Raw genomic sequence first — 15,412 nt, 5'->3', positions numbered from 1 at the left:
TAATTTCTCATTGTAATATTTTTCAGCTTTAGACCGAGCTGTTTCTTCATGCTAAACAAATGTTAACCAGTTGTTAGCAATGTATTTCTAATATACAAACAAAATAATATATTTTCTTCTTTGCATGAAAGTAAACAAGCTCATCTTCCAAAATGTTGCAATACGGATAGTTATGTAAATTGTATGTTCCACCCTCAACTAAGTGACCAGCCTTCCTAGCAAAAATGGGCAATGACACAATAAAAGGCCACAGTGTAATAAGTCAACAATTACTTTTTTATTTTATCGAGTTTATACGATTTTGGTTCTGTAGCAACCTACTGGATAATTCTAATGAAGTGCAATTGTACTCAAGCCGGTTACAGTTGAGAGCAATGACAGGCACACGTTTTGTGCAAATTGAACAGCATTGGAACGGCTCCTACATATACACAGCAAAAATACATGCCAGAGGAAAACAATACTAAATCTGTTTACATTGACAATAGTTAAGACGTCCCTCTACAACAATCCCAGCAAACACTTGAGAGATACACATTTCAAACACATTTCACCCAGAGCTGGAATATGGGAGCAAACAGCTGAGTAAACTTTCAGTCTTTACACGGCAGGAAATGTGTGGCGTCGTCCAACTCTGGACTAAATATCTCCCATCTGGACCCTAAAGTACACGTCATCAACATCTAGGCATTGTGCATTGCCGTTTCAAACTAATTATACTGACATAACTAAATGAAAACCCCAAAATCAGTGTGCTAGACAAGAGTTACATCTGCTCGCAGCTGCTTTGAGAAGTCCCAACACCGAACGCTTCGTCATCCCCGTTAGTCTGGCAGTACACTGGCAATGCAAAAGTAAAAGGTTGGGGGGGGTAATGCAACTTGAAAGAATCACAAGCCACATAAAGACAACACAACCATCTGAAACACGGGGGCGTTGGTAGCCTTGGTAGAGTTGACTGCAGATGTTTCTAAATCTATATCGCCTTCCTTATTCTGCTTTTAGCAAATACTGGGACAAAGACACACATCAGCTCAGTCCAATATCTACACACTCAAAAGTGAAACTTCAATAAATGATGCATCTCCGAGATGAGCGTTTGTTTGTGTCTGACGGTTAAAGAAATGATGGTTTTATCCTTTAAAACATGCAGAGACACTGGATTATAAGAGGGAAATCTGTGCAGGGGAGTTAGGAGATTTTGAGAACCTGTCTGTAGCGTTATAACTCGTTATAAGACATTAGAGGCTTATGCGTGTCTGTGTGTATGAGCTTTATTTGCTCTGTGGTTCTTCACAGTGAATATTGACCAAACATTGCTGGAAATGCTTGCACTGGTTCGCCGTTGGTTCCAAAATGTCGAGTGTTGGATGGCGTGACATCTATTCTGGAAGCGGCTGCTAAAATGTTCCCTTCTGTCAGGGATTTGTTTTGAATCCAAATTGAAAAACAATAAAAGGTTTTTCTATGTGAAACTCCAGACAACATAATTCCTTTAAATGATTAAAACAGCAGTAATAAACTGAACTCGTGTTAAAAATATGCTCTCGCTGTGGAGTCGGTCATCTGGTTAGAGCCGAACAATTTTGCCCCGGTAACTTTGTTTAATGATCACAGGTTAATGAGTTGTTAAACTGGTGCACACAGTATGATTTCACCATCCGAACCAACAGGTGGAGTCTCATAAGAGGGTCTGGCAATGTCACTTGAAGGAAAGCAGATGCACCACTACATTCTACAGCTTTCCTTTATTTTACAATCAAGGGCCACGTTGAAATTTTTTAACAGCGTCAAAACAAAAACTATTTCAGTTGCATTCAAATGGCAACTATCGAAAAAGTAAACTTACTGTAACATACATATTAAATAGTGTATAGTCCATGCAATTGCGCACGGCCGGTTTTGCATCATTATGGTACGTCGTTATTAGTGTATGGGAGACATCAGCCACCAGTGCATTTCCAATTCAGGTTCAGGGAGAAAAACTCCTCGACACCCATCAGAAACTTCTCAGCCAGACTTGAAGAGAAGAATGGCCACTTGGCCTAAGTAGAAGTAAATGAAATGCTTCGTCTCGTGGGTGACGTAGCTGCCAAAGTTCCTCCCGACGATGCAGTGCCAGGTGGGGTTGTACTTCTTGTCAAACTCCTGAAATAAAGAGTCGGTAGAAGAAAATTAAAACCAAATCAAAAACCAGTGAGGTATTAAAGGTCCAGGATCTATTGGCAGAAATGTAATATAAAATAATCCTAGTGATGTTTTCACTAGTGTGTTATCATCTGAATTGTTTGAATGGTTGTTTTCTTTACCCCAGAATGGGCCCTTTATATTTAAATACTTTATATGGGGAGCGGTTCCTCTGTACGGTAGCCGCCATGTTCTTTACAGTAGCTCAAACTGGTTCACTGGTCAATTTTCATTCCCTAATGATAATATTATTTTCTAAATAAATACATTATTTACTTGAGGTATGAAATGTCAGAAAACAGTGAAAATTCCCAAAAATATCTCAGAGTGCAAATGCTTGAGTAATTCGATCAACAGTCAAAAAACTCAAAGATAAAAGTTTAAAACTTTTTAAGACAAAAACTGTGAGCACCTGATCCTCACATTGAATAGCTGGAATCAGAAACATTTTAACTCAGATTCATGTAATCTAAGAAAAGCTGCGAATGAATTATTCTGTTGATTATTTCAGCTCCAGCCAGTAGGAATTTGGTTTTCATCACAAGTTTTACAGTTTAACACATCAAGCAATTTAAAAACTTGCCCAATAGGTATTTTGTTGGCAGCTTATGGTATATTTATACCCAGTCTACTTAAAATAGTACAAATATTCATGTAAATGAATGTCAAAAAATAGGTAAAAAACTTTTTTCCACAATGCAAATACATAGACATACATACATGAAAGATTGCCTCTTTAGACTGGTTTCACGCATTTATTTTTAATTGTATATTATCTGTTCTGTTTTGAAAACTCCAACATAATTTTTCATCTTATTTGTCATTATATTTTTCTATAGTTACTTTACGGAACACGCCACGCAAATTAGAGAGATTTTCTTTCTGATGTTTGAAAACACTGTGCTGCTTTGAGGGGGGGGGGGGGGCATGTGGGCTCAGTCATAATAAAAGCCTGGCTACGGCCCTGCTCATAATATCCCAAAAATAGATGTGAGAACAAAACAAGCCTGTGAATGTTGCAGATCATGTGATGCTACAGATGTTTGGATCCATCCGTGCAGCCTCCTCTCACCTTTTTGATGTAGGCTGCAATGTCCTTCTCTATGTTGTACTTCTCCATGGCCTGCGTGGCACAGTCCACCGCGTCCTGCTGCATGTCCTCGGACATGTCTGCGTTCTTGATCACAGCTTTCCTGTCAGTCATGGCTGATGAGGAGGATGCCTGATGGAGGAAAGAGGAAGGTGCACGTTCACTCGGACGTACCGCACTGAAAATGAACACCGCACGTGGTGACGGGGATGGTTAAGGCCAGCAAACATCTGCCTTTTACGCAGAACACGGGCCATTACGAGGCACCGCGTTCTCTGTGATTTACACCATCAGAACTTAATCATGCGTATTTATATCCATGTTCCTAACTGGACGATGACTTGAGCGGTGCATAGATTGGCTGTGAAACTTGATACAGGTGGAGTTAAATTACTTGGCTCAAATCACTTCTGCAGCAGGAGACGAAAAGTACCAGAAATGAATCCAGATCAAAGCCTGATGCACCTCTTGTTCCTCTTGACGCCAACACATAAAATCACGTGTGAGCACATCAAATGAATAAAGACAAACAGTGAAAGCATCGTAAGAGAAACTGGCATCAGGGATATGTCAGGACATGGACGAGAGGATCCAATCTGCCACTCACCTTCTCTTCAAGCGACCTGGAGACACTTCTTTGCAGACAATGTGGTTTCGCTGCAGCCAGATAAAGGTTCGCAGGGTTTTAAATGATGCTGCGTCTTAATTGCTTTTCAAAGGTTGACACAATAAGCATGTAGGTGGGTTTGTCTCGGTGCTCTCTGCTCTCTCCGGCTGCTCCCCGCCCCTCTGCTGCATGCTGCTCCTCGCCATTGGCTGCGCCGCCGCCTCCCCGTGCGTAACAAGCGTTTTTCTCCAGCTCCTGTCTGCCGGCATCTTATTTCATCCCACAATGCATCATTCACGGCACACACACACACACACACACACACACACCACATAGACTGTGGGAGAAAAAAGGAAACGAGTCCTTGGCTGCAGCTCGACATCACTTGGATGCGAGTGTAAGGGTTTTTTCATCCCAGCCTGAGACTATGAAGCGTTGAATGCTGCTTATTCACTGTCTTTTTAAATCTTTTACCGCAAGGATTTCCTAGAAAATCATTTATTATTAAGCTGCTAGCAGATTTACAATCATTGCATGTAGTTTTTTAAGTGTGACACAACCAATACACTTCCACCGACTTCAACGCTTTAGATGTGTCTTCAAGTTACATGAAGTGATGCATGAGTAATAAAAACAAACCAGTGTCCTTGTTTTGAAGTGTTTTATTGAAAATGCTAAGAGAAAAAAAGATTAAGCAAAAAACAAAACATACAAACTACTCCCAAATGAAACCCCTTCCCAGCCACCCCAATTTTTAATTAATTCCTTCATACCAGGCATCTACGATTCCATCCTTTGATCCAACTTCCTGGTCCTCAGTTTCGTTTTCTTGTCAAATAAAGCCATTATCACTGAAAAACTTTAAAGATAGGCAGGGGGAGGGCCTAATAGAAAAAAAGTTGCTCTGGGACTCCGCGTTATTTAGTTCTGAATTCAACTCTCATTTGACTCCTGGAAAAACTGATCCCGTTCCGAGCATCCATCCTTGCCTATCCCTTCCCTAATCGATCCACTCATCCAGCTCCAAGGATTGGGATCCACTGAGCCACTCCTCCAATCAAAACCTTGAAATACCAGGAAGAAAATCAGAGGCAGACCGTTAGAATAAAATGTCAAGATTTTTGGGCCTAATTTTTTTTCCATGTTGAGCACTCATGTCAGATCAAGAAAAAAAAAAAGAAATTGCCACAATGACTATCACTCCCTGAAGTTAAAACATTTGAGGACATTTAAGTTACAAGTGGGACGCTTCTGCAACAGAGAAGTGATCAGATTTTTACATTTGAAAGCAAAAGATGTTACACTTACATCACAACAATTGATCTACGACTGTTTATTCTGTCACAGCCCAGAGTAGCATTTTAAAAACTTCATATATATATGTATAACAAAGTACAGCACATATGGCTTTGTTAAATATGACATGCATGATATGGCAACCAATCAAAACGTTCAATTTATGGAATATGAAGCGTACCATTGCCCCGACCTGATTGCTCCTCAATTAGATGTCCTATCCTGACCATACAAATGAAATGTGCTCCACAATGGTTTTATTCCAAATCACTTTAATCCTTCTCTTCAGATGTCTAAAGGAAGACACAAGGGTAAAATACAGTTAAGTATTGGGCTTCCCATCCAAACAGCCCACCCCACATATCCATGAGACGATTAAAAAAAAGAACTCAATTTTCAATACTTGCAAAAACATTGAGTTCAGTCTATAACTCAACATTTTTGGAAGCTCAACACAGCACAATCTCTTATGTTGCAAAAATTGAGAGGACAGAAAGGAGAGAGGGAGAGAACAGGAGGAATAAGCAGCTGGAGAGGAGCTGGGAGGGGACGGAGAGGAGGGGGTACATCTACATACCAAGATCATCCACAAGGACATCGGGACATGAAATGGAAAAAATTTTAAATCAATAGCTGACTTCTGGAGAAACTCATAAAAAGGTAAAAACAAGGGGGAGGGGTACACATCAAAAGGGCAAAACATCAGTGGTAGAAAGGTTTAGGAACGGGAGCGAGAGCGGCTGTGACGAGGCGAGTAGCGGGGCGATCCTCTGCCACGGCCACGGGAATTGCTGCGACTGCGGCTGGCGCTGCGACTGCGGCTTCTGCTTCGGCTGCCACGACTGCGGGAGCGTGATCTTCCGTAACTTGGGCTGCGGGGACCGTCTAATTTCACACGAATGTAAGCAGTCTCTCCCTGGCGGACACAAGAGAACTTGACATTGAAAAGACAACATTCCCGCCGATAGCGATAATGTGGAAAAATGGGAAAGAGAGCCGGGTTGTGCTTCAGAAACATGTGGCAACACCGCAAAGTACTTACCTTGATACAGCAAAGACACATTATCCATGACACTGATCAATAATCAAATCAGTACACATACCTCATGCGAGCGGAATTTGGTGTTGTCCAGCTTTCGAACGGCATAGGTCATGTCCTCTTTGCGCACAAATTCTACAACCCCGGTTCCATCTCTGAAAACATCAGCGTAGCACACGTCACCAGCCTCGCGCATGTGATCCTTCAGGTCCTGCCAGCTGCCGCTCTGGGGGAGCCCTAAACAGAAACAATGAAAAATCTGTTAACTGACACTGTAAGTGCAGAAACTCAAACACATCATTAAACAACATGACTAAACTGAAGCTGTCAGATTTTGTGACACTAACATTTCAGTTAATGGTATTGCTGCGGTCTGCTTTAGTTAACGTTAGTCACATTATGCTGGTAACCCTGTGTGCACCATCCTTTAACATTTTTTTGGTTATACTGTAACATCACTTTGTGACAATGTGTTCCTTAATATTGTCTAAAGCGCCAACTACTCCACAACTGCTCAATAAAACATTACCAACCGTCATGATAATCAATGAAATGTGTCATTTCGGGAGAGGTGCCAAAAATCATCTGGTTTAAAGGGAGAGTTCACCCAAAAATGAAAATTCACTCATCTGCTCACCACTGTGCCAATGGAGGGGTGGGTGACAAACACTTTCAGTGTTTCAGGGGTTAACAGCCTTGCAGCAACATCCAATAAAATTGAAGGAAATGGCAGAACAGATATTCAAATGGAATGGAAATGGCATCATTCTAGGTTAAAAATGGTGTAAATGATGCTGTTTTGTCAAATTTGGAGGTCAGGTTTACAGACACTTGGCTGACACCACAGGAGCAGTATGGAGGCATTTAATATTTTTTGTTTTTTTATACATTAGAAGATGTGGTCACCATTTAAATCAATTGTATGGGGAAACAATACTCGAACCATTCACCCGACTCTCCATCGGCATAGAGGTGAGTAGATAATGAGTGAATTTTGGGTGAACTATCACTTCAAGCTTCTCAAAGGCCTATTCTGAATCTAAGACAGTACATTAATAGTTTGGGCTCAGGGTCTTTACTTACAGTTGTCAACTTTGAGACTGACAACTACCAATTCATCTAGAAAGAAGTCTTCAAATCAATTAAGGACAGTTGTCATTTGGAGCCTGACTGTTGTGCACATGTATTGTAAAAATGTAGAAGCAAACGAGGTGCTCTTCTGTTTATATGGGGCCTCAATGATGGCATGAAAGTTTCAAGCTCATTGCTGCATTCAAGAGAGCACACTTCATAAAAGTGAAACCACACCAGCAGTCCGAAGGGAGAGCTTTCCATATCAATACCCTCGGCGTGAGAGCCAGATCACCCACCTGACACAATGACCCTGTACTCAGAGCGTCTGGATGGAGGCCCGTATCTGCCTCTGGGGGCTCCACCGATCCCTCCAAACCCGCCTCTGGAGCCCCTGCCGCTCCGGGGGAACTCCACGCGCAGTCTGTAGCCGTCGTAGTCATAACCATCGCGTCCGTAGACCGCGTCATCTGCGTCCCTGGTCGTAAAACAGCACAGTTTACACATTAACACGCCTCGGGAGTTCAGGACGGACACGGAGAGACAGCCCTGGATGGAGTCAGTCATGTTGGAGACTAGCTTCATCTCGCGTCCTAATCCTCGGTGCAGACGTGCATGTGAATTAGCTAATATCGCTCCATTGAACTAAAAAGAGAAAAACAGCATATCAATGAATAAACAGAGCACACTGGCGCCGGCTAAATGTTGCACAATGAAGCGTAAGGTGCAAGCGTAGACCAGGCTTAATTGCAACAAAGCCAGTGGGTGTTTTGTGCTTTACCTTGTGGAGGCTACGAAAACAAATACACAGGAGATATTTTCAACATTACATTGTATGATCACTGGGAACAACACAAAGAGGAAACCTAAAGAGGAAAAAAAAACATACTTCGCTATGGTTGCAAGGTGCAGAGGATCCAGGGAATAGTCCGAACCCGCTCACTAACGTGTTATCGCAGGCGTTGGTTAGCCGCACAATGGCGCTGCCCCCGGCCTCAAAAGCTAACGGTCTGCTAGCTCCGCACTCACCTCGGGTCCTCGAACTCAATGAAGGCGAACGGCGGGCCCCCTCTCCGGTTCTTCAGGTCGATGTCCCGAATGGTCCCGTATTTGTAGAACACGTCCTCCACGTCCTTGGTGCGGATGTCGGGGGGGAGATTCCCCACGTAGATTCGGCAGTCGTTGTTCCCAGCGGGGCCTCGCACTACACCCGACATCGCTGCTAACGCGCCGCTCAGGCTAATCGTCTGGTTCTGGCCGCGGTACGTACGGCTCCCGGGGCCCCTCTGAGCGGACAGAGAGCAGGCTGCAGGCCGCTGAGCAGGAGGCAGAAGCAGAAGAGGAGAGCGGTTCTCAGGCGGTCTGCAGCCGGTTCTCGGTGGATGAGGCTCGCTGCTCCTGTTAGCGGGAACAGCGCTGCGTTACCGAGGCGCTCATCAGCACCGGAAATATGACGGACACCGTGGACACATCCGCCGTACGAAATAGTCCGGTAATTGACCAGGCGTAGTGACAACAATCAATTAAGTTTTGGATGATTTAATTAGAGATTAAAAAATGTGTCTTTAAATATTTTTTTTTTTTCGGGACATAAATTCAGAACAGGAAACACATGGGGCTCTATTTACTTCTTTAGTCCTCTTGATCAGAGAGACAGCCATCTATCACACTACAATGAGTTTCTTTGTTTATAAGATAAGATAAGATGAGATGAGATAAGATTGGTTAAGTTAAGGTCAGGCAAGATGAAGTAAAGTAGATAAGAGAGTACAGATGTTACAGATGTTACAGCAGCAAAGAAATAGTGAAATACACACTCTGTAAAAGTAATAAATATGCAAATTTACAATAAAAAACATGAACTCTTTTTGGAGCATGTGTTTTTGTCACAATATGTTGTTGTTTTCCTGTGGATGTCTGTCAGTGTGTCTTCTTTTACATCCCCTCAGCCAAATGGATTGTATTGTATTGTTTTGTAAGCATGAAATGCCATATTCCTAAATATATGATGAGTTTAAATATCTATGAAATAAGTCTGTTATCAGGTTATCACATGAAATGTTTCACATTTTACAATGACAAGCTGTGTATTGTCACGACAACATAAGTTCTATTATAACATAATTTGTTGGTATGCCACAATAACATGAAAATATCTAAATAAATCTTTTAATAATTGTAATGTGATACAAATCCCTTTTTTCCTCTTCTAGTGGAGGAAGTACACAGATTTCTTAAGTAGTGGCAATACCACAATATAGAAATACTCCTTTATTAGTACAGAAAGTGAATAATAACAATATTTTCAAATCATAATCACTGATGGATTTTATATATATATATGCAATTTATTGTTTACACTGGTAAATGTGAGGCTAATTTGACCATGTTATAAGCTGCTGGGTAACTCAATCTGTAAAAACACATCATAATACATAAAATTTGTTTATTAAATTTTGTACTGATAATCATAATCTGCACAGTGACACAAGCATAAGAACACAATATCAGACTTTGCCCAAGCACTGATTTATTGTTTGAATACATTCATTTGAACTATTTCATTTAGACTTTAGGACACAAAGAATATTCTTTAGAATGATAACACACCATAATCACAAAGTTGTGTTTTATTGTTCTGCTGAGAGTAGCCTACTTTTTGCCCAAGGACTTTCAGATGAAAATTAGCCTGAAGTTAATCTGGTGCAGTAATTCTAAGAGTGCGTGTTCACGGCTAAATAAATAGTAAAACTAAACAAGGAGAAATCTACACAGACAAACATCCACGTTACATGTGGGGAATTCTACATCAGACCTTCAGCTGTGACAGAAACTAATATTCTTCTTCTGCGGGTTCATTTCAATTTACCTACAGGAAATGGCCAGTTAGCAGTTGCAAAACTAAGTATTAAATGCAGGATTTTAAAGCTTTAATTATGGCTCAGCCAAAGTTAAGACCATACTGTTTATCACTCACAAATGTAAAGCAAACATCTTTCATCCAGTACATCATTTATTTGAAGTATCCAAGGCCATGTCCTGATTGTCCTCATTTGTCAAGGCAAGAAAATCTGCTGCCTTGTTTTCATGCAACATCCTCATGAGAAATATTGTACCTAGAAGCTACATGACAGCTCCTCTGTGAAATGTTTTATTATGGCAATGCTAACGTAAATGTGGCTTCTCATATCGTTCAGTATGCGTAACAGGATCCATAATTACACTGGTGAGCTTCACCACAGTTGTCTCCACCTGTGTACTTCCCCTGACATGCCAGACTGTTCACCTGTGGACAGAGAAGACGTTACAAAAAGCAGGCGAACAAAAATCAGGAAAACACAGGATCCCATCACAGGATTAATACAAGTGAAGGAAAGTTACCTCTGCTCTCTTGATGAACTGCTCAGTGGCGGCTTTCTCATTCTCTTTGTGTCCTCTCCAGGCTCGGAGTGCAGATGCCTGCAGGGCTCGGCCAAAGGAGAAGGTCAGGATCCAGGGTTTGGCCAGAGGGCAGTTGTTGATGGCGTTGAGGTGGACAGAGGCCTCCTCCTCACTCTGCCCGCCTGAGAGAAAAGCCACTCCTACAGGGACAGGTAAATATACACTCACTGTCCTCTGTCTCTGCAGATTTGATTTATTTCTGTGTGAAAACCACAGCTCACCTGTGACCGCCGGAGGAACGGTGCGGCGCAAGGCGGTGAGGGACGCCATAGCAACCTCCTCCGGGCTGTACTTGGTGGAACAGCTGTGTCCAGGTGTCACCATGTTGGGTTTGAGGAGGGTGCCTTCCAGGTACACGTGGTGGTCCGACATGGCTTTGTACACGGCAGCCAGGACCTGAGATCCACAGAGGATAACTCTTTCCCTTCCTCCGTCTCAGTTCTTAAAGAAAGAAATACAACTCCAACACACCTACCTTCTCAGTGACGTACTGGCAGCGTTTCAGGTCATGATCTCCATCTGGCAGGATCTCTGGCTCTATGATGGGCACAATACCATGCTGACGGAGAAAAGAAATATCATCAGATCAATGCAGGACCACAACACCACAAAGATACAAAGACAAGCTGTTATAGTGGATCCTGACCTGCTGGCAGATACTAGAGTAGCGTGCAAGAACGTTTGCATTTTCTGTGATTGCCAGTTTAGATGGATTGGTGTCACTGATCTTCAGCACGCAGCGCCACTTTGCAAACAGCGCTCCATCCTTCTTATACTGTGCACAGCGCTCCGACAAACCATCCAGCCCTAGGGAAGAGGTTTTTGTTAAAACGTGATGATAAAATGTCCTGAAATTGGGGGAAATAATTCAATGTGGGAAATGATTGAATCCAAAGTGTTATTGTCTGACCCTGTGTGGTGGTTTCCCCACAAGTTCCTGCCAGGGGGACGACACCCTTGTCAACCTGAGTAATACAGGACAACAGTTTTAAGTTCTGAGATACATAAATATAAGATAGGATAAGCAAAAATCAACCTGTTTGGGACGATAACTACACACCACATTCTTATCATTTGGTACTAAACCGTCTCACCTTGACACCGACCAGGATCCCCCTGTCCCTGCTCATTTTGACGAAGGGGACGCCGTTGTCAGAGTGCTGGTACAGCGTCTCGTGGAAGAAGATGATGCCGCCAATGCAGTTGTTGATGCGATCGTCTGCACTGAACAGAATCTGCCGGTACTGCCTGCGGTTCTGCTCCGTGTTCTCCACTCCCACCTGGGCCAGCCGCTTGGCCATGCTGCCTGCAGTTCACACATTGTGCACATGAGACGTTAACACGGATGCTCACTGACTGGATGCTTTCAATCAGTGACTGAACTGATTGGGTCAGAGTAGAATGAATGGAGTTTTCCACAGAGTGAGGAAAAGGAAGAAACTGAGTGCAACAGACCCACAGACTCATCTGCAGCCAGGATGCCTTTCCCTGGAGAAACTATGCGTAGAGCAGTCTCATGCAGCTCCCTCTTCTGCGCCTCGGAGAGCGTGGGGAACTGGTGCGTCATCTTGAGTGACTGACTCTCTTACAGTCTCTGGTAGAAGATATGACCATATGATTATATTAAGCACCCCCCAAAACAGGTGGTATCCCTCTGAAGCTTGTTAGGATAGACAATACCGTTAATGAAAGCAGAGACAAACTGGTCCTTGAGTGCCAAACTTAGATGCAGGTCTGAAAACATGGGAATCCATGCAGCTGATTAGATGAGCCATAAAACTTTAAGTGCATCATTCTTTGATGATGGAAAGACAATGGATCTCCAATTAAACCAACCACTATGCACAAAGTACCACTTATTTTGCTGCAAGAAATTGCATTTAGCATTTTGCTGCAAATGTAAAATGTGAAATCTTCTTAAATTACTAATGGTCTTGTCTCCATTGTTCTGTTTACACCAGCTTACTAACTGCAGGTTAAGAGTCAGATACAGGTGGATGTAGCCACTGAAGTCAACATGTAAGAAGAGACAGCAGAGGTATGAGCCGAGCAGCAAAGGATCTTACCTGACAGAGAAATCGAACGTGTCCCACCCACTGATGTGATGAACACTGACGGAGTCTCTCTTGTCAGCTCTGGTTTGTATCCATCTCATTTGTGTCACACGTCATAAGCCAACACCCCTGGGCGGAGCTTGTACACCCACCTTTGACCCAAATTAGAAAAAACCCTGATGATTCATTGTTCTATTTAAATGTTGAGATTTTTGTTTTGTTGTGAAGCTGCTTCCTTTTCACCTGAATATGACAATTTTCCAATTTCTTCCATCACTTTGCAATGACAAACTCATTCCAGGAGCTTCTGCAGTTTTGTAAATACATCTAAGGGATGGTCCTTTTGCTACTTATACCTTTTGATATAAACTGTCATATGTATTATCTCATCTGATACATACAAACCTTTACACAGCATGAAAAACAAGTAAGACAGATGACAGGTACAATGCAATACAACACAAGATCACTATGGAGACAAAGATAAGAGTGCAAGAAAAATTCCAAAACTGGTATTAATCACTGTAGAGACAAGAGAGTTTGAATTTTTTCTCCAGTGGGTAGAAACTTCCAATGTAAAAATAATATATTAACATGATAAAACACATTTACTCTTATATTCAGACTGACTGTGAAAAAAATAAATGTTTTCTGTTAAAACCCTCTACCCTCTTTTCTCAACCTCATTTTGGCGTTAAACCGTATCCTGTGGCGTTCTATTTTAGTTTTAATTAGTAAAATCTGCCCCTAGGACAGTTTCGAGTCTCCTGATAATTTGGTCTTCACCCTCAAATTCACAGGGGCGTTTGAGTCTCGGAGCAATTCGTGCACTTCGTGGCTTCTTTTTTGAACTTTAAACTGTCAAGAAAATATGTCGGAAATAGAAATAATGTGAGCGAAGGTGGTATTATGTCCTGAAATAATCAGGACGAGCTCAGAAAAATAATTTCCACTTGGAAAATGGGGATTTGTGACCTTTCACTTTTTGTATCATGGACATGCTGATTCTGGCTAAAAGCTTTAAACACTCAATACTCATGAAGAAGTAGAGAGATTTAATGAACGGGATAATTTCTCTCTGTTGAATTCATGTGAGTAGCTGAAGGAGTTGACTGTGTATGTTCACCTTCAGGAAGAGGCCTGTTTTCTGTTGTGAGTTCTGTTATGTAACATTAGACTGGTCGGGATGGCTCAGGGTATTTCAGGGGACTCCTCTCTTCACTATTGTGGGTCAGTGTGCCTCTGAAACTAGATGTGGGTCACTGGACTGCCTGCCACGATGCAGCCACCACACAGACATGGTGGACCTGTCTAAGACAAGGGCCTGAGAGGGAATCAGAGTCAGGAAGCAGCCCGAGGAGGAGCTGGTGCTCTTCCATTCAGCAGATAGAATTTTAAATAGACACATGAGTTCACTGCAATTATACATGGCTGCCTCCGCAGAGAGCCTCAATTTCTTTTCTCTGGTACCTAATTAAAAAAATGTAATGATGAGACTTTATCTGGTCCTCAATTTTCTGTCCTATTAAGGCCGTCCTCCATGGATTTGTAAGTCCTCCTCTAAATAGGTCATCCGAAGTTGGCCACAATGTATCCAGGTACAAGAGCAGGAGTGATCTACATACAGTGCAATCTCTGAGCCTGCAGTCTTTTAAAATACATTATTATACTTAAATGTGCATAAATAGTTTTTCAGAGCTTTCAAATACCTCTCATGATCTTCTTCAGGAGATGAAATCTGCTCATCTGTTTGAGGAAATGGCTCAACTGTGAGTCTGGACTTTCAGAGAACAGGTGGGTATGGTTAGAGAGCAGTTATTGACACAGCAGCAGATAGATAATAAATGAATGTACCCTCACTGCTCCTGAGTCCAGTGACAACAACAGAGACCTCCACAGGAGCTGTTGAGACAAAAACTGGAAACCGAAGACGATTAATACTTCAAGGTGATGGATCAGAAGAACACTGAAAATAAAAAGCAGGAATCATACATGTGTCTAAAGCTTTAACTGTGGAAAACAAGATACAACACGTGTTTTTGGACGCCTCTGAAAAGCCTCTGAGAAAACAAACAGTTTCATGTAAATCACATCACAGGTGCATCACGTTCAGAACTGGGTCAACTGATTCCGATGGGAGCAAAACACAGGTGGGGCTCTGACAGCAATGCAGTTCTAAGCAAAGACGTAGCTTTAATACAATCATCCACTCTGGATAAAAACAAAACTACTTTCTTGTCCCCTCATCAGTCTCTTTCTATTGATTGTCCTAATCTTGATTTATTACATTGATTTATCCGTGTTATCGACAATGTTCTGTCTATAACAAGAAAAAACCAAACTGCTACAGTAATCCAGTCCACTATATCCTGGAGCTCAATTCTAATTTCTTTTAAGTGAGATTATTCTCCAGAGAACACTTTTCATTTATTAGACCAAACCATCACCCATGTACTGAAGGGTCCCACATATTGTAAATGCTTGTCCTCCTCGTTTCATGCAACGTGGGAGTGCACGTAAGGGCAACACACACAACTTCTTCTACAAATCATTTACAGACAGTTTATTATATTCATAATCACCTCGATAAATATATAAATAATGGATGGATATGAATAAATAGTGGG

At 42.0% G+C, this 15,412-nt stretch overlaps 3 protein-coding genes across 5 annotated transcripts; all 3 read right to left on the bottom strand.

Moving 5' to 3' along the window:
• Positions 1-255: 255 nt before the first annotated feature.
• dynll2a (dynein, light chain, LC8-type 2a) lies at positions 256-4,077 on the bottom strand. Its single transcript, XM_069534151.1, has 3 exons — positions 3,885-4,077; positions 3,260-3,409; positions 256-2,148 (listed from the first exon to the last, which is right to left on the bottom strand). The coding sequence occupies exons 2-3, from the start codon at positions 3,389-3,391 to the stop codon at positions 2,011-2,013; spliced, it is 270 nt and encodes an 89-aa protein (XP_069390252.1). The 5' UTR covers positions 3,392-3,409; positions 3,885-4,077; the 3' UTR covers positions 256-2,010.
• Positions 4,078-4,531: 454 nt separating this feature from the next.
• Positions 4,532-8,507, bottom strand: srsf1a (serine and arginine rich splicing factor 1a). Of its 2 annotated transcripts, XR_011244496.1 has the most exons (5): positions 8,320-8,507; positions 7,590-7,768; positions 6,284-6,456; positions 5,362-6,096; positions 4,532-4,948 (listed from the first exon to the last, which is right to left on the bottom strand). XR_011244496.1 is itself a non-coding variant. In XM_020112173.2 (4 exons), the coding sequence occupies exons 1-4, from the start codon at positions 8,505-8,507 to the stop codon at positions 5,899-5,901; spliced, it is 738 nt and encodes a 245-aa protein (XP_019967732.1). In that variant the 3' UTR covers positions 4,532-5,898. The 2 variants fall into 2 exon arrangements, 1 of the variants encoding a protein (XP_019967732.1); XM_020112173.2 differs by having other exon boundaries at positions 4,532-6,096.
• A 1,166-nt stretch (positions 8,508-9,673) lies between these two features.
• On the bottom strand, positions 9,674-12,924 carry aldoca (aldolase C, fructose-bisphosphate, a). Of its 2 annotated transcripts, XM_020088126.2 has the most exons (9): positions 12,798-12,924; positions 12,187-12,325; positions 11,826-12,037; positions 11,642-11,696; positions 11,378-11,538; positions 11,207-11,290; positions 10,953-11,127; positions 10,672-10,871; positions 9,675-10,576 (listed from the first exon to the last, which is right to left on the bottom strand). In XM_020088126.2, exons 2-9 carry the CDS (start codon positions 12,296-12,298, stop codon positions 10,484-10,486), a joined length of 1,092 nt encoding a protein of 363 aa, XP_019943685.2. In that variant the 5' UTR covers positions 12,299-12,325; positions 12,798-12,924; the 3' UTR covers positions 9,675-10,483. The 2 variants fall into 2 exon arrangements, with proteins under 2 accessions (XP_069390251.1, XP_019943685.2); XM_069534150.1 differs by having other exon boundaries at positions 9,674-10,576; positions 10,672-11,127.
• Positions 12,925-15,412: the final 2,488 nt, after the last annotated feature.

The sequence above is a fragment of the Paralichthys olivaceus genome, chromosome 11 (genome assembly GCF_024713975.1).
Source record: "Paralichthys olivaceus isolate ysfri-2021 chromosome 11, ASM2471397v2, whole genome shotgun sequence".
NCBI classification, from domain to species: Eukaryota; Metazoa; Chordata; class Actinopteri; order Pleuronectiformes; family Paralichthyidae; genus Paralichthys; species Paralichthys olivaceus.
The sequence above is the reverse complement of the archived record's forward strand: the minus strand, read 5'-3'. Positions and strand labels throughout refer to the sequence as shown.

Coding starts and splice junctions, on each gene's coding strand:
- dynll2a (XM_069534151.1), bottom strand. CDS start 3,391: ATGACTGACAGGAAAGCTGTGATCAAGAACGCAGACATGTCCGAGGAC. Junction 2,149..3,259: donor TTGCAGCCTACATCAAAAAG/GTGAGAGGAGGC, acceptor TCTTTATTTCAG/GAGTTTGACAAGAAGTACAA.
- srsf1a (XM_020112173.2), bottom strand. CDS start 8,507: ATGTCGGGTGTAGTGCGAGGCCCCGCTGGGAACAACGACTGCCGAATC. Junction 6,457..7,589: donor GTACAGGGTCATTGTGTCAG/GTGGGTGATCTG, acceptor GTTTCTGTTTAG/GGCTCCCCCAGAGCGGCAGC. Junction 6,097..6,283: donor CCAAATTCCGCTCGCATGAG/GTATGTGTACTG, acceptor TGTGTCCGCCAG/GGAGAGACTGCTTACATTCG.
- aldoca (XM_069534150.1), bottom strand. CDS start 12,298: ATGACGCACCAGTTCCCCACGCTCTCCGAGGCGCAGAAGAGGGAGCTG. Junction 12,038..12,186: donor GGCTGCAGATGAGTCTGTGG/GTCTGTTGCACT, acceptor TGTGAACTGCAG/GCAGCATGGCCAAGCGGCTG. Junction 11,128..11,206: donor GCCAGTACGTCACTGAGAAG/GTAGGTGTGTTG, acceptor TGTGGATCTCAG/GTCCTGGCTGCCGTGTACAA.